At 41.5% G+C, this 27706-nt stretch overlaps 1 protein-coding gene across 1 annotated transcript; it reads right to left on the bottom strand.

The window, feature by feature from the left end:
* Window positions 1-5615: 5615 nt before the first annotated feature.
* Window positions 5616-27501, bottom strand: LOC138617069 (breast cancer type 1 susceptibility protein homolog). Its single transcript, XM_069691734.1, has 20 exons — window positions 27417-27501; window positions 27275-27328; window positions 27076-27156; window positions 26811-26899; window positions 26696-26732; window positions 26456-26574; window positions 23431-25998; window positions 23137-23210; window positions 22011-22146; window positions 21681-21738; window positions 19304-19401; window positions 18200-18411; window positions 18022-18109; window positions 15635-15712; window positions 15386-15426; window positions 14805-14888; window positions 11929-11986; window positions 8123-8196; window positions 7248-7308; window positions 5616-6208 (listed from the first exon to the last, which is right to left on the bottom strand). The coding sequence occupies exons 1-20, from the start codon at window positions 27488-27490 to the stop codon at window positions 6114-6116; spliced, it is 4179 nt and encodes a 1392-aa protein (XP_069547835.1). The 5' UTR covers window positions 27491-27501; the 3' UTR covers window positions 5616-6113.
* Between the last annotated feature and the right edge of the window lie 205 nt (window positions 27502-27706).

Here is a 27706-nt window from a genome sequence, read left to right as displayed (position 1 = left end):
GTAACTCTCTCAAAGATGCCCAGCAGGTTCGACGTCAACAGGGCTGAATTACTGCTCTCGGGGAGGAGGATGACCGCAGCTTGGACGAGTGGCTCTCGGTGCTGTTCCTCAGGATTCAGAGCCCTGCTGTTTTTCAATCTAACCGTCTAATCAAAAGGCATTTACCCGGATTGAGGAGTGAATGCGTTACACAGAGGCAACAATAAACCTTACCAACAACTTTCAGGTTTCAAATCCAATCTATGACCTGCATTGCATTGAGACGAGTCAGCCGCATACAAAAGATGCCATTCGCGGTCACGTGGAAAGTTCCACGTGTAATTATGGAAATAGTGACATGTAATATTCATTCTTGTTTGTTCACAGGCAAGTTTGTTAATACACTTTTGAGCATGACAAAAATCTATGCGGCTTTTCCCGCATTATTATGATATGCACCATTATCTCGATACAAACGGACTTCGCAGGGGGTCCATTTTTCATTTTAATTCCACTATAAAGTAGCACTGATCACTGACCACTGAGGCTCATCCCTTCTGCATCTTTAATGCCCTTCCTGCTTGCAAAGCGTCTTTAGCCATAAAACTACACCCTGGTGCTCTGAGGTTTTAAGATGGCTGACAGTGCTGCTCTATAATCAGTTCAGTTTTACTCAAATCCCTGCTTTTAACATCAAGAGGAAGAGGGAATTCATGAAATAAGGCTGGCAACAAGCATCAACCACCTGATACAAGCCGCACAATAACAAAGCCAGGATAATGGTTGCCGTGAAAGTGGGAGAGTAAGTCATTAAAAATTCAGGAGCCATTTAAACAGTATGTAAAATTGAGCGGATTAAAAATATATGTGCCCTATGTCCACGAGGTGCGAGGCTTCTTCTGCTCTCTCTGCGCAACAGTGAAGGCGACAAATTTGTGAAAGCACAGACACAAACCAAAATGCAGCTGGCAAATATAGCAGAAGCATGAATAAGGTACGCACAAAATATAACTGATGTTTTTGAGATTGGATTTCTACTATGGTGGAACTCTTGCAAATTTAACCAGGAGTAAACAAAAACAAAAACAAAAAAGGTTCCTACTGTGTGAATTCAGTGTTCTTCGTTCTTAAAGGGACACAGTTTTAGAGGCAGCATGGAGTTGTTTTGCGAGGAATTGAAAACCAGTTGGTTGTCTAGATGGTTTCCTTGTTCGTGACCCGGCTTTTGAGGGCTTTGTTGAAAAGACACGTGTAGACAGTTTGTGGACTGCAGCCAAAGGGTGTGACCAAAATACTGTTAAAATACTTTTGGAGGCTTCAGGCCCGAAACTAATGAGGATCACGGCAGCAAAATGTGAGAGCAGTCAGGGTCATCGTGGACAAGTGCGCTCATTATTCACAGCAGCTTGACTACAGACAAGTGAGGTGCATGTAACGTGAAAACAAAGGTCTAAAATGTATAAAACAGCACGAAAGCGTGTTTACGGTCTTATTAGAACTCTCTGTCTTTTTACATGGGAATCGATCGCTGTGTCAGAGGCTAATTATTAGTGTACTGCCACGTCTGAAGATTTGAATAAAGGCTTGGGTCAATCTTATTGTGTCCGACACAGCTGGCACTTACTGATTTTAGTCTTTAAAGAAAAAAATACTGAAAGAGTTTGGTAAATTTTTATTGATTGTGGCATGAGATGAAAATGGCTAACCAAAGTCAGAACAATGAATCCAGCAGGGAACAGGAACGTCTATACAAACTTTTATTCCAAACGATCCAATAGTTGTTGAGGTAACTTAATCTGGACCAAAGTGTTGGACTGCCCGGCTGAAAGCTGATGCTGGAGCTACCGATAATGTGGCTAAAAAAAAAAAAAAAAGAAAAAAAGATTTAAACAACAAATTCCATCCATCCATTCATTATCTAAATTGTTGCACCTTCATTTTCTTCTGATCAGCTACCATGTTAATTGGCTTTTGAGTTCCCTTCTATTGGGATGATTCTGAAAAGAAGAGAAGAAGAAGAATGACAACAGGACATTGAGGTCTCTCCAGTGGTTCTGCTCTTGTTTCTTTCATCACACTGTTTCAGACTCTTATTTTCTTTTTTTAAGTCTTGCAGGAGATAAAGACCAAATCCCACGCGCACATATAATCTTGTGTCACTGTTAAAAAAAAAAAAATAGGAGCGATCCGCTGCGTACGTTTTGCCCTCAGGTGTTGGAAGCAAATGGCAGTGAGCTTGTACATGTTTGCATGAAATATCACCCACGGTGAGATAGCCCGGACCACACTGATGCATTAAGACTCAACAACTGCACACATCCAACAAGGCAACCTACTTTTTACACAGAGACCTGCTCACACACGCCGCCGTAACTCACTTACTGTTAAAGAGGCTTTAACACAGAACTCTCTTTACACAGAGAAACTGTACCCTGTGACCAACAAGGTATATTTAAATAGTTTAATCTCTTTACTGTAAATAACCTCAGTGATTTCTGAGAAAGGAAAAACATTTGAACTGCCTACTTCTGATTGTAATGTGCTGACTTCATTAAGTGTCCCTAATGTTAAACTAAAAAGGCATGCATGTGTCTATTTGTATGTGGCTCCACCCCTTTTGTCTTTACTTATCAAGAAATTCTGTACAAATATTCCCCCAGCGGATGAATCTTACCAACACTGACGATCCTCTAACTCCATGAGGTTGACATTTTAGGTTTTTTTTTAAGTGATTCATGGTGCCCGGAGGCTAAATCCTAATAATTATGGTGACTCTTGAACTTTTCATCGTGCCAAAGCACAAATATCAGACGGGTTTACCATTAAAAAGAGAAGCGTTAATGTCTATCTCTAATACCTTAAACCAGTGGTTCGAAACTGGTGGATCTCGCTGTAAAGATTCTCAGTCATCCAGGTCATGGACAAAGTGTTATCCAAAGGCAGCTGGACTTTTTTTTTTTTTTAAAGTTTCTTGACGACATCAGAACTGAAGAGGCCTTTCGGATGAGAGGTGAAACGTCTCATTGAAACTCTGTTGAAAGGACCATTTGAGAACCACCGCCGTCCTCAGGTCCAAATTGAATTTGTCCAATACCGAGGTTTATTATCGAATAATCGCTGCACACACTGCTCTCCATTAAAACAGCCTCGCAGAGCCGTTGGCATGGGACTCTGTAAGTCTTGTTTTTAAATGGGCTGCGCTCTTGTATGAAATAGAATGGATTTGCACAGTGGTTCGTTTTTGGTTTTTTTTGTGTAAAAAAATCTCAGGTACGTTTTCTGTTAAGACAGACTTCGGGTTATTGCTGCTGACAACATATACATACATACATACAAATATACTATTTGTTACTTTGCAGTAGATAATAATTTCTTGAAATCTATTGAATAAACAACACGCTCAGGCTCCAGGCATTGAGTTAACTGTATACCAAAAGAAAGGATAGTGTCGCATTGTACGAGCCTGTGCTCTGTACCACGCAGTAACCCCAGGTCCCATACAGAGTAACTGAGCTGAATGTACGCCTGGCTGCAGCTCTGCACTGAAAAAAAAAAAAAAATCAGCTGACTGGAGGAAAGCAGCGTCCTGGTACACTGGCGTCTGGCACCGCACATCTGGCATTTAAAAGGCCTCGGAGCAAACAAGCTGACATTATTGTTTCATGTGGGCTGTCTCTATTTTCAGCCACCTGGTTTTTGATATCCGTTGTTGTCATTGAAATGAATGGCAGTGAATGCAGCATTTGTATTTATCCCACAACAAAATGCCACGGGCACAAATGACTAAGCAGTTATTAATGTAAATCGAATTAAAAAATGTTCCCGTGGCACTTTTTTAAAAAAAAAATTTGATCAGATTTTAGGTTTTTAAATGAAAAAAAAAAATCAGACTTAAGTTAAAGATTAGAGTCTGACTTTTTCCAGCCCAGAAAACACTCGCTATTAACAAAACAGGAAGGTGAAATCACCACTCTGACCTTTAAGCAAACATCTATATGGGCTTGTTATAGGGTTCAGTCATTCAAGTAGACTCACGTCCTTGAGGCATAATTGGTCCAAGCTCATTGTGCTCGAAAAGTTGAGCGTGGCTGCAGGAGCGCTCTGTTTTTCTGCCACATCTCCGCCCTTCAAACCCCCTCACTCATTTCCGTGTTGCTTCCCTGGGTAATGCTTATGCAGATATGATTTCCCTACAACATGAGCAATGGTTATTGCATGGATTACAATGGGGGCCACCAACACATCCAGAGGGATCTTGAGTCAGTCCAACAAGTGGAAACCTATACGATATGATGTGCTTTCCATATGCAAAGAAATATTCCATATTGTGTGTGTGATCTATTTGTTTAGGTTTTTTTTTTTTTTTTTTTAAATCAGTACTTTACCTACAGCTGGTCGAGAAAGAGGGACATGTTATTGACAACTTGAAGGCAAATGAATAGGTAAGAATGCAGTCTTATCAAATTAGGTCAGGATCAAGAAGTTCCATTTACAGCAGCAGTCAAATTTAAGTTTGTTCGTTCGAGTGCGTTTCGGGCGCCAACAAGGTTAAATTGTTTAATTTAAGATTAATGTTGTTAGTAAGTCAGACAAGTCGGCTTTCCTTCAAAGTTGTGAAACTCGGCAACGCAAAGCTTTGAAATTTGCTTCCTTTTTTGGTGCCTCAGCAGATTCCCAGAGCGGGATGTGTGAAAGATGAACGTTAAGGAGCAAGAAGTTCTATTTCATATCCAATCATCTCCGGAGTAAAACGGACAACGTGTCTTGCTGGAATTGACGAGAGAGAGACGAATCATTGTGATTGTTAAGTTTCATTTAGAAAGTTTACAATGTATCACGCACATACGCTGAACACACAAAAACAACACTGCATGATTGATACTGGCAAACTAATCGATCAACATGTTTATAGGCAACTATTTTGATAGCTGATGAGGCAATTTAGTTCACTTCCAGGCAAAATAATCAAATATTCTTTGTTGTTTAATTTAACATACTGAACATCATTGGGTTTTAGGTCAGTGGGGATTAAATAAATCTATTTGATAACTTGGGCTTTTTTTTGACATTTTATTGACCAAATAATTAATTAAAATGAAAAAAAATAAACAGATCAACTACTAATGAGCTAGTTAGGACTTATCTATTTAATGAAGGACAATATGTTTTCGATCTTGCCAACATACCAGTGCTCACAAACGTGTGTCACAGCTGCATGACGGCGATTATTCATCGAGGCCATATCCGATATGCTCCTTCATCTTCAGATTACACGGAAGTGCGCACATTGTGCACAGAGAGGGGTCATGTTTCTGCCGTCATTCGAATCACGCCTGCAAATCTCTGCTTTCCCATCTTATTCCCACACAAAGGCTGTTCAATAATTCAAGAAAGGCCTGTGCAGAACATGTAGCAGCATGCAGACTACGTTCAGGAAACCTACAGGATGTCCACTATCAACAGAAAGCTGGCGTCCACTGGGGATTAGCAAACAAGTCACAGAACTGTGGAAACAAGAAAGAGTTTATTAAAAAAAAAAAAAAAACATCGGACCTGACAGGAGATATCAAATACAAACACTGTGAATGGTTCTTTTCCAACCCCCCCCCCCAAGTATGATACTGAGGGTGGTGTGAGGGTCTGCTAACAAAAAAAATCTAGTTGGTTTGGGATTGAAATTCAGTACTCAGCCCTAACAAACAAACAAACATTATTATTCACAATTCTTTGGTCGCAGTCAACTAATTATCTCACTGTTCTGCATCATGTCTGCGGCATTTAGATCAGAACAGACTCGCACGTAGTTCTGTGGTTTCTGAACACGTTTTTTTGGGACTCTATTTAAAACGGGCTTGCTACTCTGCGAGCGCACTGTGGGCTTTTCTACACGGTCACCGTGAGCGGCGCCGGCAAATATTTGTGCGTATCGAAACCCGTTCTATAAAACATCCAAAAAGAAGGCTGAACTCAGGCAAATTTTTTTTGATTGAGCTTTATATACATTATATATTATACACAGACAAAATACAGAATATGAATGACAGCAGAGTTAAAGAAATGGACACGGGAAAAAAAAAAAAAAAAACGTAATAGTAACGCGAGTGAGGAGCGGGCGGGACTACCAGCTCCTCAACTCATGCCGTGTAATTGTTGTAGTTTTGGAGTGTGTAGGTCGCAACGGTATCCAACAACCAACTGCGGGACACAACTGTGGCTTGTCTGGAGAGACCTGCGGAGCGGACAACAGTTAAAAAAAAAAAAAAAAAAACCCTCCAAAGACGAAAGAACCGCATGTATGAACAGACACTTTAACCAACGGGACACGAGTATTTGTGTTTTATAGAAACACGCGTGTACATACAGAGCATTTACACGTATCTATTGTACGGGAGGATGGTTGAGAGGGAAGGGATGCAGGGCGATAGAGGAGGGGGACTGAGGGGCTGCTTGATTACCTGGGCTATCGGTGCCAGAGGACGTGGAATCGGAAAAGCTGCATTAAATATGCAGCAGGGCAAATTAGGGAGCCAGGAGGAGGGGAGACGCAGAGGCACTTTCTCCCTCTCGGTTTCCAACTGTCAGCTCTCCTCGCGTTATGGCAGCCTCTCTCTTCTGCGGCCGACTTGTTTTGACATTCCCCCCCCCCCCTCACCCGCTACAATTTTACATTTTTTTTTTTTTTTCCTTCCTCTTGGCCATTTCTCTGCTACCTAACTTCCTTCACACTTGCTTTCCTGGCAAGTCACTCTAGTTGGGAGCCGGTCTCATTTTTGTTTGGCACCGTCTGCCATTTCGCCGTCCTGTCACTCTCCAATTGGTCCTCGCAGGAGCACAAACGCACTCAAAATCCACGCAATAATAATAATAATAATAAGAGAGACAGGTGCCGAAACATGCACAGCAGTCACAATGTCTAAGCTCGTGGGAAGGCCATTCCCTACAGTGTGTTCGTATATGAAATCTGACCTAGGACAATGTTATGTGCAGTTACTAATACAGTATATAGATTTTTAATTAACACCAATAGATGAACTCTGTATGTGGAAGGGTTTGTTGGTAGGGTTAGGGTTAGTGTGTGTGTGTGTGTGTGTGTGTGTGTGTGTGTGTGTGTGTGTGTGTGTGTGTGTGTGTGTGTGTGTGTGTGTGTGTGTGTGTGTGTGTGTGTGTGTGAGACAGAGAGGCAACGACTCAGTGAGAATAGTGTTATTTTGCGGTTTGTTATAAAAGTAGAGGTTGAAAATTAGATATTATTTTCAAATGAGACTCACTGTTGTATGTGGAAGACGACGAGTCTGTTCGGGGCTGTACGATAACCAGCTGACGGGAATTCTGTGGAACAAAACAAAACAAAGATACCATATGAGCACTCCAACAAAACAAAAACAAAAAATATATACATATATACACACGTGTACTTATGGCCAGTCCAGAAAGCTGTGTATTTAAACTTGCTTGTCTGTTTACCTTTTTTAGCAACATTATGTATTAGACTGCTGATTAAACAGTGACTGTGGTCGCTGCATCTGCGCGTCATTAATATTAAATTTAGCCTTTTTAACCACAATTAGTGTCACATTTGCTGAACAACAGAGCATGAATGTGCTATTTTCAAAAATAACATCAAACCCTGGAGGCACCCTGGAGGCACACAACGGTCTTGTGCAGCTTCATAAGACAAAGAGTTGTTGCTCTGTAATCCCTGCATCTGATGATTTGCTTATTTTAAAAAGGAATAAAATATGCACATCCTGGTAATTAAGTGAAGTTCAAGCATCAAAACTAAAACATTAGACAAGGCAAGTTTATTTGTGTAGCACATTTCAACAACAAGGCAATTCAAAGTGCTTCACATGAAACCATTACAAGCATCAAAACATAAGGCAAAAGAAAAGGACATTTAAAAACAATTAAGACAATTAAGACTAAAGAATAAGGGGGGGGGGGAATCAAATAAGATCAATTAGAAAAGACCTAGTTGATCAGTCTCCTGTTAAGATCCCTCTCCTGGAAACTCAAAGATACCACTGATCCGATGTTAAAACAATCACAGGTGTCATTATTAACAGAATACTGGCCAACATGAAGACAGTACAGCAGTTTTGAGTTTATTTTTTTCCCAGTGGGAGGAGCTGGATGCTCTTACCTGTTTACTGTCCAGGAGAAGTGGATCTTTGACGACAGCTGCTCCACAGAGCTCCACCATCCACTCCATTTCATCTTGGATAAACACACACAGTGTTGAGTGTAAACTGGGACTGTTTTTGGAGGGTACTCTGTATGAAAAATGATCCGCAGTCACAACAAATCTATTTTTTTATTTTTTTCCGGTCTCATTGCTTTTAACCTCGAGGGGAAACGAAATGGACTTATTTCAAACTCGAGACTTCCTTAATGAGAGAGATAGAAAACAGGTCAATACTTCAGCCTCCACTCAAAGCAATATGTGCATTTGACTCGGTCAGTCAACATACATTTAACCGTGTTGAGGGGAAAATGTGTTTATATTGCAGCACATCACAGGAAATACCACACGTGCCTTCAAAAAAAAAGAAAAAAGAAAAAGGGAACTCATCAGCTTCCCGTGTTTGGTACCTCAGAAAACATCAATGAACTTGTTGTGTAGACCGCAGATCAGCTCACCGTGGATCATGTATCATACAGAAACTCGAGAGGTTAAATAATGAATGAAATCCTGTTGAGCTCCAGGAAACAGACTGCATCCTTGTGTTTGTGCCGTGTACGAGAAAGTCTTTAAGCGACTCACGCTAGCTAGCAGATGTCAACCCATTAGCAAAGCTTCATCGATCCAGCCGGCAGCGGGAGGATGCCGCACGAGCACTTTAAGAGCCCCAGGAAGAAGGAAACCAAAGAACGCTGCCTCGTAGGTTTTTAAGCAACGTGCCCCCCCCCCCCTCTCCTCCCCTCCCTCCCCAGAGACCTTCACCAATGATCTATCTGTCCGCTCGACCGCGTCTGAAGAGCAAAGCAAGGAGGTATTTTGTATAAAGAGCAACCGAGCTCCTTTCACCCTTCAGCTTAGGGGGTCAGTAACAGTTTAAAACCTTTTCGAATTGAAGTTCAAAAACTAGACTTAAGACTTGGTGCGCGAACCGAGATCATTGTATTTCTTCCACAGCGCATTTCCACTTTCTCTTCAGAACTCATTTCCATGGAGTTAAGTGACTCCACAGCAACTGTGCAGTGTGTCAACGCCACACCGGAAGCATCTCGCACGGCTCCTCGGTCCGCAGTCGACCCACCCACACGATGGAATCACTTGACATTGTTCTCCGGTGCCGAAAAGACGGGAGTTAAAACCAGCACGTTTCAATCTAATTCTCACCGTCAGTCAAAAGGCTGCTTGAGCTACTTTAACTCTACTTCTTTTTATTATCTTTAAAAGCGAGGCGGACGTCTGTCGCGAGTCCTGCAGGACACAGACATCAAGAAGACTGAACAAGGTGGAGGAAGGTAATTCTGTACGAACAGCGCGTGACGGCAAAAAAAAAAAAAAAAAAAAAAGACATGAAATAACACCTTAGGTTTTTAGCCATTTTTTTGTTGTTGTTGTTCAAAGGTTTACGCAAATGACAGTTTTTAAATCTTCATTTTCGAGGCGAGTAATCAGAGACATCGTCTCGGTGTTAAAATTCCTACAGTGTTTTTCATTGTGCTCCTCATCCGCAAGATTGAACCACAGTGGGAGAGAAAATCAAAGTAGATGGAGGAGAGAATGACCAATGTTTTTATGTGTCTGACCAGCAGCAGTCTTGGTCAGCCCTTTCATTACATACATTTCAAGGTATATAAAAAAAAAAAAAAAATGGTTCAATGATTTTACAGTGAAATGTCAGAAACACAAGAAGTTTGACATTTTTCTGATATATATATATATATATATATATATATATATATATATATATAAAAAAAAAAAAAAACTTTACTCTCCTCTCAACCTTGCGTGCAACCTTTTTTTTTTTTTTTTTTTTTAACGAAGTCTGTAAAAATACTGCATGAAGCAATAACTCATTTAATGTCATCACTCCGCATTAGCAAGGTGGACTTTCGGGAAATGTAATTATGCTCAATTAAATTTTCAAAAGGAGCACTTTTCATTAATTAGAGAGTGGAGCTGGTTTCAACGAATGATCATTTGCAATAAAAAAAAAAAAAAATAAATGCTAAAGAAAAGTCTGCGGGAACCCAGAGACAGCGGGTACCTTTACTTGGAGCCTGATACTCTGATTAATATTCAATTTAAGAGACAAAACGGAATAAAAATGCTCCACATGAACAGGTCAATCAAAACAAACAAGCCCAGACCAATAAAGCAAAATTTTAAATCGGGCACGCAGCGGTAGTTAGAACCTTTTCATAAACCACTCAAAAAAAACACTGTGCCACGTAAACAATGAAACTAATGATTTCCTGGCTGTGTTGTTTCTGCACAGACCCTCCCGTCTTAAAGTGTGTGTGTCGGCAACACATTTATCCCCCTGCCTCCAAAGAAATGCTGGCTTTCAAGCTGAACTATACTCCCCCCCCCCCCGAGATTCAAAATATTAAAGAACTGAACATGACCGAAAGCCAAAACACATCCTAACGCGCCATGATCAAAAACACCTTATTGTGAGAAAGGAGATGTGTTGTTATCAAGCTGTTGCTTGATTAAGTGACGCAATAGTGGCAACTACTGCGATAAGCAGACAATAGATATGCACGTGACAGATATCCATCTTTAGGGATTTGATTAAACACATTATGTATTCATCTCTTTCCCACGTCACAGCTGTTCTGATTAAATGAGTGAACACATGTGAACATCGGACCGTATCAGATCACATCTGATGTGAACAGTTGCCCTGAAATCTTCAATCACAATGAAAAAAAAAAAATGAAAAAAAAAAAGGCAGGATGTGACCCGCAGCTAGTGTTGCCAGCATTATATGTCCAGCGGAGCACAATGAGTCGTTTATTTTGGACTGTAGCATGTGTCACTTTGAACGTGCATTAAGACGCAACCACTAAAAGGAATTGTTAAGTATCTTCCTGTTTTGCTGAGAGTTAAATGAAAAGTTGATCGCACAATCATGTGTGAGCTGCTAAGAGGTGAATTACCCCGTGTGGCCTGCCTTGCTGGATCTGGCGTGCTGGTGTAAAACGGCCTTTGACCGACTATTTCTGTCAAAAACAACGACGACGACGACGACAACGTCTGAGCTAGCAATTTGTACGCTGAAAATGTCCCGTTATGATAAAGATTTGGATCACGCAATGAGGCAGGTGTGCTCGGTTTTTCCGGTCTTTTGCGGGGATTTAGTTGTTTTCATGTCCGGGCTCGCTTCCCTCCCAACACTACGATGCTGCTACCGGGCTCGGCGCCAGTAAAGATGTTTGTGATTGGTTTAAAGAAATACAAACAAGCCAAAGCATTTTTGCGTAGAACATAGAACGAGCTGTGGGTGCAGGCAGACCGTTCTCCAGTGCTGGCACAGTAGGATGGAGATACAGTCGGCCCGGCTATGACTGGCTAGACAAGGTAGGTAGGTAGGCAGGTATTTACTTTATTAATCCCCGAGGGGAATTTTTTTTTTTGTAAAAGACATGTAAAAGCAGTATTTGGTGGTCGGGATAGTGGAAGATGATTCTTATTGAGCTCTCAGACATTTAGATTGTCTTTTAAATCAACTATTTCTGTGATGACCAAACAAAATTGAACTTTTTTTCTTTTTGAAACTCAAATATTAACGCTGGATGTTGGCCTAAAAACTCCAGTTTAGCCCACCATCTACTGAATAAAGACACGAAATAAAGTCTCTCTAATATACAGTTCGATATTTTGAAGAAGCGGCTGCTTTCTTTAACTGATGTCACATGAACTGTGTTCGCATGTTTCATTTCAGCCTGAGCTCCATTAAGTTACCTCCAGCAGATCATGTTGTTGTTTACCTGTTGTCATGTCTGTAAAAGGCCCTTGGAAGCAGATCCTGAAGCCCCTCATGAGCAGCTAAAGACAAAAAGAAGGTACGAGGTAAGAATAAAATAATCTACAGTGAAATCTCTGCAAAACTACAAAATATCTGTAGTCTAGTAAAAAAAAAAAAAAAAAAAGAAAAGGACATTTATTCAGTGAATTCAACCCTCAGAAAATGTTCAAAAGTGCTGCATGAGAGCATCCATTACCGCGGTCACAGTTGTTCCTGAACTCTTCACCTGTGTAAAGGGTTGGACTGGTGGAGCTGAAACACTTCTTCGAGCATAACCTACAATTTACAGCTGGTATTCCTCACTTACCGTGTAAAATAACCCTCTAGACCTTGTTCTATTTTTCTTCTCCCCCCTCTTTGCAGTGGAATGTTGTAAATTCAGGGATGAGTCGAGCAGAAAAGAGCAAACAGAACCACCTTCTCCCGAGGTAATATCACGCTTAACGCACGCCAAGAAAAACGACCTGCCCGACACCAGGGACATATTGTTTTATTGCACTCAGGGTCAATAAGCTCGCTCCAAATGGGAATGTAAACTTGTTTCCTTGAACCACAGTAACCACAGGAAGGAAATGTGCAACTCACAGTGGAATATGCAGAAGTGTTTGGAAGATAAACGTCAGAGCGACTAGAGAAAGAAATTTCTCACGCCTCCCTGTACGTCCATAACGATCATTAGCCAGAGGTGCTTGGTGAGATGAAAAAGTGTTTCCGTTACAGATTTTTAATTTAGACAACACGTAATGTCCTTCAGGAGGTATTAAGAGCGTGATAAGGTGCACATCCGACAACACACACGGTTTCTTTGACTGATTTCCCGAGCATCAGCATCCTGGTGACGGACTCCCTGCCTCTCCATTTCATTCTGTTAGTCTGTTTGTCACACTGGCACAGGTGGCAGAAAGCGAATATGTACAGGACAATCTATCTGGCTCCATCAAAGTGCCGGCGCAGCGTTGGAGCCACTTAAATAAGCCTGAAATTACTAGCTAATTCAATTAGCGGAGGTTCTTCAAAGGCAGCGATACGGCCAACATGACATCTAGCCATTTCTAATTTTCCCCCTCAGTGGCAACAGAACCGGTCCTGCTGGCCTTACACCAAGAGGAAAATTACAATTAGCTTTTCACAACAGGGCCTGAGCTAAGAGACTGGTGCAATAGAAGGAAACAAGTTCAAGTGCTGCTTGTAATTGGGACATTTTATTCAATTTTCCGCATTGAATCCGACTCGTCAAACAGCGCGCTTAATCATAGCAACAGCTAATGTGTTGATTTTTTTTTTCTTCTAACCAGTTTTAATCATTGTGTTTTTTTTCCTAAAACAAGACGAGTGTTGTTGACATGTTTTTAGTGTCGAGATCATGCTGAGTGGTTGGCGGCCTCTTGACTAGATCTATAATCTGCAGCACAGAGAGGGTTGATAATGTGAGAGAATGAACTGAAGCGGAAAATAATGTCAGTCATTCTGATGAAGATGCGAGTGAAATAGAGAGCAAGTCCCTTTGATACGTTGATATTTTGATTTAGAGAGGTGCCTCTTCACTACATACTGTTTATGGCTTTGTTTTGGGCTGAGAGCGATACTTCATGTTAACTCTTTAATAACAGTGCCGATGAAGTCTAGTGGTTTTGATTGGTGCCTTTTTTTCTCCCCATTCCATCTCACTCTACAGTCCCATCGAATGAAGGAAAAATGCCCTGACATATCATTATGTACTGTTTACTTCATGTTTTTTTGTGTGGTTTTTTTTTTTACAGTTTGTTTGATTTTCAGGAGTAAAATGGAAAAACTACCAGCCCAATTTTCATAAAATGTGGTAGACGGGTGTAGCATGTGCCAAGGAAGACCCCTTTATGTTTTGAATGAATCCCAAGTCAGGAGTCAGATTCATGAAATATTTTCCATTTTGGTTAATATTGCGAGATAGCTGTCCAAATGAATGCCGCACGTCATTAAAATCCAGTCGGCGGCAGTAATGTTCAGGGCTGACAAAACATGGGCCATTCTGGAAATACGACGACTCCATATCAGAGTCCATATTCACAAGTATCGGAAATACTCTGGAATGCATTTACTTGTTGAAACCCTGATACAAAAAAGCAGTTGCTAAGGAGCATCATAGGTGTGCTGGTTAAGAAATTCGGCCTGAAACACGCTGCCATGTGCACCTCAAATGACAGGCACACGGAGAGGACCAGTGAAAAGACAGATCCGGTAGCTTTTAATTGGGTCCTGGATGAATACCACTCTTTTTGGCCAAACTTTGAACAATTGTTTTTAAATGTTATTTTGTTGTCGTGCTGTTTGCTTAAGTTTCAAGACTTGGCAGTTTGATGATGCCATTGAGCAGGGCTATGCTATGTCAAAGCAAGATTGCCGCACAGGAAGACCACCGGGGGTTCAAGTGCCACGCAGAATATTTTGTCAATGAATGGCTACGAATAACTTAAAACTTACAGAGTAATGTTAATAGATATATTAGCACACACTTGCATGTACGGCCCAATAGATATGTTAGCAGTTATCTGGCCTACATTGATGAGGCTTGCTATAGAGAAACCTTAGTCAAACCTGAGCTTGCAAAGCGTAATGGAAAACACTATTTTCTGTTTGTCTTCTTTTCTTTTTTAAACCCATAAACCTCCCCAACCTGGATTCAGAAAAGTTTTTTTTTTTTGTTTTTTTAAATGCTATTTTAATGCACAAAGACTAGGTACTGTAAAAGATTCACCTTCACTGCACCATTCCTAATTGTAGTTCTTACCTCTTAAAAGATATTTACATCAGATTAACACTTAATAATCGACAGTCCTGATCAGTGTATGAAGGACTCACATTACTGTCTTCAGTGGTGCGGGCTCTCCAGGGCCCCTGGTGGTTGGCCCCATTCACCACATCACCGCTCACTTCAAACGGACTCTGTTGACAAGCAAAGCAAAATGACACCATCATGCGTTTGTGAATGTCTTCTACTATCTTAAAAAAAAGAAAGAAAAGAAGGTTCAACCAAGTATTCGATCTGATCTAAAACTCCGAGGAGGACGATGAGGACCAAGTGTAAATGGAGAGGCCGCTAACAGCGGGTCAGCTCCGCTCTTCAGAGTGCAACTGAACATTCTTCAATTTGACAGACATCATCTTTTAATTATATGGAGTGCATTTCTACGTACTCTACATGCGGATGGAGAAATTGTTTTAAATTAACAGCGGTACAAAACAGAGCCCGGCAACGGAGCATATCAAAGAAGCAAGACGTAAGGACTGCTACAGCAAATGGATGACAAATAATTTATGAGGTATCACAGCAAACAGCACGGAGAGATTCATCACACAGCTTTAATTCAACATAGCAACACGCACAGAAGCAACTAGAAATCACCAGCGTATAAATTCAAGGAGCACACAGGCGAGCGTACCTCATCTAAGAGTTTCTTTTGTTTGAAGCACTCAGAAATCCCTGGGGAGAGGAAATAAGAACAAAAATGTGGTGAGCTTGTTGTCAGAAGCACAAACACTGCTCTGGTGGCTACTGTATTATGTAACACTGGCTTTTATTCCAGCCTATCCCTCCACATCAGGCTGTTTTGTTTTTGGAGTAATTGTTCCAAACTCATCCGTGATGGGAGCTTGACAAAAAAAAGAAAAGAAAAAAAAGTCATACTTACACTGGAAGCTCACCACCCACTTCCTGCCTGCGATGCCAAGGAAGTACTTCAGTGTGCGCTCGCATACCAGTTGTTCGTCTGGCAGAGAAACAGAGAACATGCAGAGATGTGTGAAAAGATGTGCAAGAATACATCTATGCTCTCTCTCTATCACACACACACACACACACACACACACACACACACACACACACACACACACACACACACACACACACACACACACACACACACACACACACACACACACACACACACACACACACACACACACCTTGATTTAGTAAAACTGTCATAAGTGTTGTACATGAGGTGCAGTTTAATTGATGCTTTCCTTTGTAGGTTCATCAATACAGAATTAGCTGAAAATACAAATCTTTTACTTTTGAATTAAGTGCTGACATTTCCAGAGTTACTTCATGAGGTGATCGTAGAAATATATATTCCTAAGGAGCTCAGAAGAATTTCCTAAGTGACTCTTGAAAGTCTCACAAAGTGGTGGTGGGCAAGTTTCACTAAAGAAAAAAAAAAGAGACAGAATAAGCCTGTGTATACACAACTATAGTACGCAGATACATAATGGGTGCTCTTATAGAAACTGAAAGCTTTCAATGCGATGCAGAATAAAGCGCCGTACGGCCATAACTACTGCCCACTCTTCCCAGAAATTACTTTCTTACCGTGTTATCATTTATGTTAATAAAATTTTAATTACATGGGTAAATCCTAGTGACAAAAGTACTGTAAAGAACTAAATGCTGTTCCACACCAACAGCCGTTACAAATACAGTTATAATTTATTTGACCTGTAGTCAGTTTAGGGTTTAAATGATGTAATAAAAAGTTGCATAGACTAACTGTTAACTCATTTATGTTCATCACAGTCATCACGTCCATCACGTCTTATGTACAATAAGTCATAAAACTGTCCTATAGATACCCAGAAAAAAATAAAATAAAAAATTATTTATTCTGATAAATTAAAGTAAGACGCTCTACATTTTTTCAACACAGCCTGGACCTGTCGTCGCCCCCGTCCTCGCCCACATACTTGCACTGCCCAAAACACCCCATAATCTGGGCCTCACTCCTGACCGGACAGCCACCATGTCTCCACCCTCTTCCAGGGCTGTTACATTGATGAAACTTTAGCTGACAATTAATTGATACCGAAGTAATTGCGATTTTTTAAAAATTTACTTGTTGTTCATTTTATGCCAGTAATTAAATAAAATCCTAATCATAGTTTATAATCATACACCTTATGAAGAAGGAGAGCACATTTATTGGGATTGAACATAAGAATATGGAAATAAAAATTACATTTCTGTCTGCCATTTAGGCTTTGCAAACAAAAATTGCATTGGGAAGATATGAAATACTACCTTAAATATAGAAAGCCTATTACTGAAATATAAAAAGAAATAACTGACAACAACATGCACCAATAATCAACTATTGTATGGCAATAATTCTACGCTAAATGTACCAATAAATCAAAGCAGAAGACCGGGCAGAACGAGATGCGTCATTAAAAGAGCACCAGTCAAACCTCAACAGTGGAAAACAATGTAGAAACAGTGATGGAAATATGACGCTGCTATACAGATGAATGGAAGCAATTCTAATGATAATGCAAAACCATTGTGATCAGCTCGATTAATTATGATCATGTAACAATTGTGAGAAGCCTGCCTTCCTGTATTTCTTGTTAAATACTAGTTTTACTGTTTCAGGCCTCCTGAATGAAATCAATTCAAAACATTTGGTCACAACTCATTAAACCTGTTACAAGGGAAGAAAAAACAGTTTGTATTTAAGCAAGGAGTCAAGTGCCCGTCATCAAAGTGCTTCAAAGAACATAAATTTCGAATGATTTCAAACTTTTTTAAATTATACTCCGCTAATGGTTATAATAGGAGACCTCCTGCTCCTTTCCAACCTTTATCCATAAAGACCAAGAGGCCTGGCATTCCCATTTTTTGGTTGCCCGGGAAACGGTTGCCATTAAAAAAAAAGGTTTCTTAAACAGTGACAGTTAATATAGAGCTTTGGAGACAGCGAGCTTTGAAATTAAAAATAATCTATCAGAGAGGGTAATTAGCAACAAGCGGATGAATAGAGGAGAGTGGGCGGGTGAGAGGAGAAACAGAGAGCTTATCTCTGAGGAGCGCTTTAAACGACGCCCCAAACAGGCTGTAGCTAAATTAGAAAAGAAAGCAAATGTACTTCTGGAAATGCAAATGTTCTTGCTCGAAAGAAAAACTAAAGGGAAACTTTAAGAGACGATTTAATTGCTCTGCTGTGTATCGAGCCAATTTGAAACCGCTGATTAAAATCCGGTGGATCAATTCTCAGTCTCAGCTAAACTGTGCGAGCACACTCACCTGTACGCATGACGATATGAGTCACCTCTGGTGTCACCTGGGAAACCACACGGGCACCGACTCTCTTTGCAAACTTTTTCACCATTATCTGTTGGCAACAACTTCTGATCAGTTCACGTATTCAACAACTGACTGCGCTGAATAAACACATTTATTTACAGAGCGGGTGGACAGGCACCTGTTCATTGGGGCCTAATCCAGACGACACCAGCACCAACTTGGCTTTACTCTGACAGCTGTCCTCCGGAGGGCTGTTATTTTCTTTGTCTTCTCTTCCATCGGAAGGTGAACTACAGTTCTTCAGTGTTCTGGCTGCTGAAGTTGAACTCGGTGTCCTTGAGGCTGCGTTGCCTTTTACGTTCAACTCTGTGTGTGTGGACGGCTGCACTGCTGTACAGAGGCGAAAAACCAAACGGAAAGAATCACCATCCGACCACACAGGTCAGGCTACCGAACTCAATTCAACCCTGTTGGCGGAATATAAACATTTCATTAAGCGCAACAGATCACTGTGCAGCGGTTGCCATACAGACCAGCCTCTGTACACTTGGAGAAACTAAGAGAAACGCGTAGAATCACCACATTATTAAACTAGAATTACTGCCCCCAGCAACCGGTCAAGTTTAAGTTTACATCCATGTCTGAACAGACTCATATACGATATCATATCTTGTATGTGTTCATATGCTTGGCTATTAAAAGTTGTAGCCATGACACTGGACAGTGCTTCAAATGTAAATGTTGCTGCAAAGAAGCAAAACATTTTAAAGCATGCTGCTTTGCACATATCTTCAACACGATCTCCACAATCACAATAGTTTCACTGCGGACACCAAAGATTAGTGTCACTAATTTAGTATCTGACGAAAGGTCAAATGTAGTCACAGTTTCACCTTCTATTCCTGAGTTATGGCACGTTACGGCTCACAAGAACGGGACAGTGACTCGGGTTTCCCCATGTCACATATCAGGATCACACAATCGAATCCGTCCAAGTAAATGTTTGTGGCACATATAAAGAGGTTCCCTCAAGGCGTTCCTTAGATATGGTACCGATTGAACATCTGTCCCAAATCTGAAGAAATTCCCCTCAAAGCCTTAACAAAGATATAACAATCACTAGAAGGGGATGGACGCACGGATGAAAACATAATACCTGCAGCTATCAGAAAGACGCGCTGCTCATGTGCTACCAGGTGCGTCTTTAAGCTCATAGAAAAACACGTTAAAACTCTTCACTTCATGAGTCACGATCATTCCAACGCCACACAAACAGTCTTACCCGTCTCTGGAATATGCTTCGACAAACTGGGCTCAGTGACGGTTTGGCCATCGGGTGGTCCAGTGTTTGGGTCTTGTCCTGCATCTGGGACATCTTCACTGCAAAAGAGACGTGTATATGAACGCTTGTACAACAATGCAGCACGTGTCCCTGACAGCCGTTGCACGCATGTCCCGACTTCGTCTGCAATATTACTATCGGAGCCAAACAATGTATTTTTAAAGTATCTTTGTCCCAACGCTCTCTGAATGAACTTTAAATGCAGAGTACTTTAAAAAAAATATTGGACCAGAACTCGATATAGACAAAATGTCCATCCCAATGACTCGGGCCTTTACATTATATATGGATAACAAGCTATACTAAAACTTATATGAAAAAGTTTTAGAAGTTCCATTTCTTTGTTGTCTTCTGGGTATATTTCATCAGTAATACTGACAACTGGCAGCGTGCCTGCATTTAAATTACCTGAACCAAAGTGAGAGCAGCTCATTGAAAACTGACACTCCGCTGCCAACTCTGTCCAATTTCACAATTGAACTCCTGAATATGTGCTTTTTAATTTAGAACTGGTATGACTAAGGCCCCTCTGTGTTCTCATCTGCCATCTCTTCCTCTCTCTCTCTCTCACTCTCTCTCTCTCTCTCTCGCTTCCTCTCTCTCTCGCTCGCTTCCTCTTTTTCTTCCTCTCTCTCCCTCTCTCTCTCTCGTTCGCCTGGAGCACAGCACTTAGAACCCTGCAAGGCGAGAGGTTGGGAGGGAGGCAGTCAGGCGGGGGAGATAAATTACTGTGGCAACACAAGTTTCCCTCTAAGTGCCCTAAATGACATATAAGATGCAGTCAGTAATGACTTTTTTATTCTCCACAGTATAAGCAGATTCTGGCTTCATTAGCGAGATTATCCGCCTGTCCTCTTGAGATGCATCAGCCTTTGAGAACACACACACACACACACACACACACACACACACACACACACACACACACACACACACACACGCACTAACTTTTTCCTTCAGTTACAGATTGAACGAGACCAATTACATGCCACTTGCTCCTGTTATTGTCCTGCTTAATATGGCTGTATTGAAATATGGCTCCATTTAAAATTTACTACCAATGCGCACAACCCTCTGAAATGCCAGGCACTGAAGCAAGTATCATTTAATTACATTTGTTACCGAAGTCAGGTTTGACTTCAAAGATTGTCACGTGACATCGGGGCAGCTGATTGGTTAATTGGCCTGCTGTCCAAACAAAGAACCCCCCCCCCCCATCTATTATTTCTCACGACTAATAATTCCTCTGCGTCTTACACAGTCAGTGGTGCATGTACTTTTTTTGTGTTTTGTTTTATGCTGATTCATCGGTCGGTTAAATTTAAAGTTCCAGTCAGAAGCTGGTTAACTTAGTTTAGCACAAAGACCGGAAAAAAACAAAACAGCCTTATCATCAGCAATAAACTAGTTAAATATAATATATAGGCACTGATAACAACCACAAATAAAAAAAACTTGTGACCATTATAAGACCAGAAAGACCAGAAAGTTGCATGCCGACAAATCTCCCTGTCATTTTTAATCACCGTATTATCAGACAGATGAATACAGGATGACGGATTGCACGTGTCAAGAATGTCCTCGCTGCAGGAATGCAAACAGTCACCATGTCCAACTGGTTTCTAACAATTCAGTTCCTGAGAATCATTTCGCTGCATTTTATCAGATCCTCTCATCATTTCCTGCATTTCCTGCAAATGGTGACTTGATGGTGGCCTGCTTGTTGTCATGTTAGACCAGAGTTGAGGCAGCATTTAGGGTAAAGCAATGAAGTTAATCATGGGCATAAACATAGACTTCTGTATGAACTAAAAATGTTGTACTTTATTCTTGCTAAAAAAAATACTGTGTGTTCATGATTTGTTTTTATACTTTTCATCTTTAATTTTAAAAAGAATTTCACCTATTCAAAATGTATTCATAGTCAAACAAAGACTCCCTTCATATATGTTTATAGTAAGATGAGGGGTGATCTGATTTAAAGTATCAAAAAAAATAAATGTGACTAAATTATTTTCATAATTGTTTTCCCTTTCACTATATATATATATATAAAATCATATATATATATATATCATGATTTCTCTGCAAAAGTAAAAATATATATGTATATATGCATATTTTTATTTATATATATATATTTTTTTTTACTTTTGCAGAGAAATCATGATATATATGATAAAAACAAATATATATATATATATATATTTTTTTTTTATAACTTTTGCAGCGAAATCATGACAAGGGAAGTGAAAATGTCTTCACAGAAATAGATGCAGTTGTACTTTGTAAGTCCACTCTATCACACTTTACTTACCTGCCTGAACCTTGACCTGCGTCCCGGTCAAATGGAGGTCGTCTGTGAGCGTCTGGGCCTGCAGACACGATATTATCATCAGATTTAGATCAGTCTTTTACTGCCTGCACAGAAGGTAGTTCATCAGCTCACTTGTTTTTACAACCAAAGCTCAAAAGATATTCCGTTTAATATCAGAGACGACAATAAAATCTGAAAATATTCACATTTACAAAGCTATAACCCGGGAGGATATATATATTTTTTTGGGCTTACGAAATGCTGAAAACATATAATTATGGACTAATCTATTCAGCTCTAAAAAGAAGCTCACATTTATTATCTGCTTACCCCTGGCTTTGCTGCTCTGACGGATTTCCGAGGGGACTTCTTTGGAAGGACTGCCCTCTTTCTCCTGAAGCACCTCTGACACCAGAGCCATCAGCTTCTCCAGCCTCACCAGCTCCTTCTGCATTTCGATCTTTTGCTAAAAGAGAAGACAAAAGGGATAAAGTATGGCAGCTTACAATTACCAATGAGTCATACGCTATTAAAATACGGGGGGGGGGGGGCAAAAGAAACCGGCAAATGCAATGTTTACGGCAGAAAATAGAGGGACACATGCTCTGGGTGCATATTTAGTGTCTTGCACTTGAACTGTCAGTCTGTGAGGAGGGGTCCACACTCTGCCACGGTTATTACTAGATGGGAATGAGTGCTCTTTCTACCAGAGAGCAGTGAGTGTGTGTGTGTGTGTGTGTGTGGGGGGGGGGGGGGGCATGGCAGAACAAGTGAGTGTGAAGATGGTTGTTTTTGAGAGAGTTCACAAAGCAGAGAACAGGGGTGACAACAGCTTTTTCAACAGGGGCTACTTTAAAAAATAAATAAAAATAAGTGTTTTGCTTCAGTAGATTGATGCTTTCATTATTTGAATTTCATCCTTTGAATTTATGTTTCAAACTGCATCGATTGCGTATACAGACACGCAGTGAAATAGCACCGGAGCTCCGTATTCTCAGATGAGTGTAATCCCGAGCCCTCGCTACACCCGAGGGCGTGAAACTTGAACTCCCCAGTCAAATACAGCCGACAGATAAAAGTGAGCGCGCTGGAAGATGGATGAGGTAGAAAACAAGAATCATCTTCGAGGCGGCATTTCCTCTAACGTAAATGAAATGCAATTTAGAAAGCTGCTGAGGGGGACATTTTTCACAGAGTGAGGTAGTCTGTCATCCAGCGAGCTGACAGCTCGGTTCAAGGAAGATGTGGTGGCTGCCCTCTATGGGGCGTAACGTGACGGTGCATCACTGGAAGCACAAGGAAAGCAGCTAAACGCTGTACAAGCAAAACGATTCTAATGTTGGAATTAATGGGGGTGGGGCTCACTTTGACAAGTATCAGATGTTGTCCAAAGGATGGATTCATGGAAGCTTCACATGAAACCAAAGAAAGCAGCTGTGAACATAATTATATTTACCTGCGTAACAAGGACTTCGCTTAAGAATTGCGATGATTCCATGGAAACACCAATGTCATTTACTGCAACATCACCTGCAGAAAGGAAAATAATCAAAGGAGATTGTTTTATGAGATGAGATCGCCAGAGATCATGCTTTTAGAATAAGCCATACACCTTCTTGCCGCAGGAAACAACAGCGAAAACACATAGTTTTCAGATTAGTAACAAAAAAGAAGATGTAGTCTATTACAGTTGGCTTCATTGAAACAAAAAACTCAAAATGACACCGTAAAAAAAAAACAATCAACTCACATTCCCCCGGCGTGCCGAACAAGTCCACAGACGCTTGGCTGGAGTTGACACAGTCGGGACTGGGACATGCAGGTGGACGGCTCAACCGTTCTGCTGCCTCAGCTGCAACACATGCAGCCTCAGGTGCGTTGGCTTCACGGGAGTCTCCCCGGTTCCCAGCGGAGGGACACGCTGGCAGTCCAAAGATCTCAGTCAAACTCGGCAACTCCTCTTTGGATCCGCTGGAGTCGGATGAAGACTCCAGCCTCTGAGCCCTTCTCTTCTTCCTCGGGTGGCTCTCGACGGAGGGGTAAGGGCTGACCTCTCCGCTGCTCTGTGTCTTTGCTTTGGTTCGGACGGCCGGAGTCACCAGGCCGTCGGGGGTTAACGAGGACTCGGCGATTAAGACGTGTTCAGCTGTGTTCGCTGGGTAAAACTCTCTTATCTCCTCCACTCTGCCACCGTCGCTCGTGGCACCATCAAGCTGACTCTCTCCGATTTCAGAGCACCTCGAGGTTTCGTTCGGCTCCTGGCGCTCGACGGCTGTGAAGCAGAGCCCTGAATCTACAACTTGAGGGACAACGGAGAGACGAGGACTTTCCATTTGATGCTTTGACACTTTGTTGGGACTGAGTGCACTGCTGAGACTATTCCTGAAGAGACACTTACTCGAAGCTCCGCCCTGACCCGAGCAGTCAGGGACCGAGGCTTCTGCCAACACTTCATCTGGCTTCTCAGGGACCGTTTTTCTTGTCTGAATGGGCGAGTTGGACGGAGAGATCACGTCACTACACGATGACTTTTCGGTGTCTCTTAAAGCCTCTCGGTCGGCGGTTTCAAATATCTCAGTAAACGTCTGCTTCATTGCTGATTCGACACCCAAACAACCCCGACGGTTCTCCTCTGGTTCGGTACCTTGCCTGTTTCCTTTGTCTGAACGACGGTTCCTCTTCACGTTCGGACCTCCGAGACGGAACGATTTCCTTTTGGTGGCTTTGAAGCTCTTGAGCAGCTGCTCCGTGTCCAGCTCGCTGTCGTTCCTGTCGCACTCGTTTTCTGCTTCAGCACGTTTAGCCTCGCAAACGGAGGCTTCCGCACGAATGTTGTTTGGGATGTGACTCATTGGCTCGTCTCTTTCGATTGTTGGATTTACCGCTGCTTCGTCGGTCGGGCCGGTAGAGTTTGGGACCACAGGGACGCGACGAGGATTCGATTCAGAAAGAGTTTCGGCATTTGGCACTTTTGCAACATCATTTTCAAATCTCAGATGAGCTGTTCTTTCATCGGACTCTAGGTTTTCAATTTCTCCTATTTCTTCATCATAAACGCATCCATTTCTTTTAGGCACCGTTGTCATGTTGTCATTTTTAGGCGCCGCATTGTCCAATCTTTCACTTTTAGCGATTTCAGATTGCTTTGCACCGCTGCTGCTTTTTTCCATGGCTTTTGAGTTTGCTTTCTTGTGGCCTTCCTGGACTTCCTCGGCAAAGAGCTGAAGTCTTCTACTTCTCCTGGTGCTCCTTACGACGAGAGTTTCTTGTTCCTCGCTGCTTGGGTAATTCTCAATTTGCGCTTGGACTTCCTCTGATCTCTTCATAGGTATGGTTTCTCCATTTTGAACACCGACCAGAACAAGGGGCTTCGTCCTGCCTTTTGCCGACCTTGCGTTTTTACTTTTCCTCTGGTCAGTTTTCTTTTGCTCGACACCGTCTGAATTTGCCTTAGCTTGCTCTTGCAAATCACTGTCGACCCGTTGCAGAGCGCTACGCATCCTTAACTTTGCCTTCGGTTGCTGTTGTGTGATATCAGACACAAGACATGGAACCTCATCTTTACTTTTATCACATTCTGGCAGGTTGTTCAACTCCCCATCATGTGTGCCTTCATCACTTTCCTCCCTGACCTCTATCTGCTCTGCCTCTTTAAAAATATCACTGCTGGTGTCATTTATTCCTTCTAACATTTCATGCGTCTGCGCTTCTGAGGTCGTTGGTGGTTCGACAAATAGTGGAGGAGCAACGGTCCTGGTCCCTCTTCGCTCTCGTTTGTACACGGCCCCGAACACTTGCTCTTCGAGGGCTTTAGCGCGATGCTCTCTCTTAGGATTCAGGTCACTGACGTGGTGTTGCTTGATATCTATTGTTGAAGCAGAAGAACAGCTGTCAGAGTCGTACATGTTTCCGTCCGGTTCCTCGATCTCCAGACTTCCTTCAGTTGGGACTTTCATGAGCCACTCTGCGACTTTCTCCAAACTTTTCTTCTGTTTCTGCTCAAGAATCTTGTCGGGCTCCTTTTTCTGCTTCTGCCTTGAGGACTTTCTTAACGGTCGGTGTTCTGTCTCGTCTGGTATTACTCGCGGACAGAGGGAGGCGTTCTCCGATCGCCTCCTTTTGCTTCTTGTTTTGTGTGTTGCCTTTTCCACAACATCTGACATTTCTATTTGCACTGGTTCCAGATCATCTGCAGGGCTGCACATTTTCCTATCAGAAGGCGGTGGGACGTCACCAAGGCCGCTATCCAGGCCTTCATTTTCTGTCGTCATAGGACCGGAGTCGTCAAGTCCCATGAGTCTTGCAAAACCATTCTGGGCTATAAAAGCGGAAAAGGAAGTGACAAATAATAAACTTTTTGGAAGACGATACCCTTTCAAAATAAGATGAATATTGACTTCCTACTAAAACATCATTACTGAAGCAGTGCCTCGGGTGGTTTAAGTGAGGAGAGAGGTTTTGTTGTGCGTCAGGGAATCTCAAGCAGGACAGAATTGCTTTAATATTTAATAACTGGAATTTATCAAAGTAGAAAAACAACAACATTACCGCAGCAATTACAATTTTGCTTTTGTATGCATGCATTTTAGATTGTGCTTCAATGCTGCAGATCTACATCAAAACAGTGGCTGGCTAAACCTTTTTCTAGATGGATGTAAATTCCAAAATCTCCTATGTATTTTAAAATGGTATAAAACAGCTCATAAATAACAGTTAATGGAGCATTGGATTTGAGGTAATAAGACAAATGGCTGTATAAGAGCTCAAGGTTTTACCTGCTATAGTGGAGGAGTGGGATTGCGGAGGATCATCACATTCTGCATTTTCTACAGTCTCGAGTGCATCTCCAGATGATATATTGTGAGGATGTTTGGTAGTTTCAGCATCTGGGACACTGGGTGGAGGAAAATAGACAATATTGTAGCAGAACAGACTGAGGGAATAAATGAGCCTTACTGTTAAAGTTAAAACTTAATGGCTTTTTTTTTTTTTTTTTTTTTTTTTTTTTCAAATACCTTGAGCCTATTTCCTGCTGGCACATTCCAGTGAAGTCTGAAAATGTAAAAGTGTAATGTTATTAGATGATGTAATGCAAGACACTTCCAGTAGGTCATTTTAATAAGGTCTTACAGTTTGTGCCAGTGTCGTGTTCATATGCTTGTATCATGTGCTGCAGTCCTGCTACGAGTCTCTGAAACCCAGGGCTCTCCTGCAAGCTCCTGTGTGTACACACACACACACACACACACACACACACACACACACACACACACACACACACACACACACACACACACACACACACACAATAAAAGAATGATGCAAGTATTAATAACAATGAGTTTTCAGTGACTCGGGTAAAGGGTAGAGTATCATCTTATTGATTCTGTCCAACCTCTTGGTTATCTTTGCTTTACACACGGGACAGGTGGCTCTGTTTTGTTTGGCGTTGTCCAAAATTTTCATCATACAAAATCTGGAAGAACAGAAAATGAATATATCAACCTACAAAATGAATAAATACATAAAAATTGGAGTGTATCCAATAAACCATTATTAATCATCTCAGTGAGGAGGATATATCAGTCCCTTACTTGCAGAACTGATGGTCACACTTAGTCGATACCGGTGCAGTCATTAATTCCAAGCTACGGGCAAAACAACAGCAATTAAGTGACCATCTTCATCTTGCACTAAAAACACTTAACAAGCCTTCTTGTTCTGAATGACACTCACCATATGGGACACTGCAGAGTCTCCCAAAGGACTGCAATCCCCTTTTTGACATCTGTGGCCTTTGGGGTTTTCATTGTGATTTTTGATACCTACAAATTAAAAATCACAGTTTACACAGAAGCTGTAAAGAAACACTGCTCTCAAAACTAACTGCCATTGTTTTTGAACAAACTTGTACACAGAGCATATCACTGGCATAGCTGGTATTTGATGGTAGTATTCAGTGAATCCAACTTTAATTAGAGATGGCAGATCCAGTGTGCAAACATCAAGCATAGAGCTGCAGTGAT

This window comes from Brachyistius frenatus, unplaced genomic scaffold (genome assembly GCF_029030835.1).
Source record: "Brachyistius frenatus isolate BFR_SWC_R1_liver_20210118 unplaced genomic scaffold, ASM2903083v1 Contig_11, whole genome shotgun sequence".
Classification (NCBI taxonomy): Eukaryota; Metazoa; Chordata; class Actinopteri; family Embiotocidae; genus Brachyistius; species Brachyistius frenatus.
The sequence above is the reverse complement of the archived record's forward strand: the minus strand, read 5'-3'. Positions and strand labels throughout refer to the sequence as shown.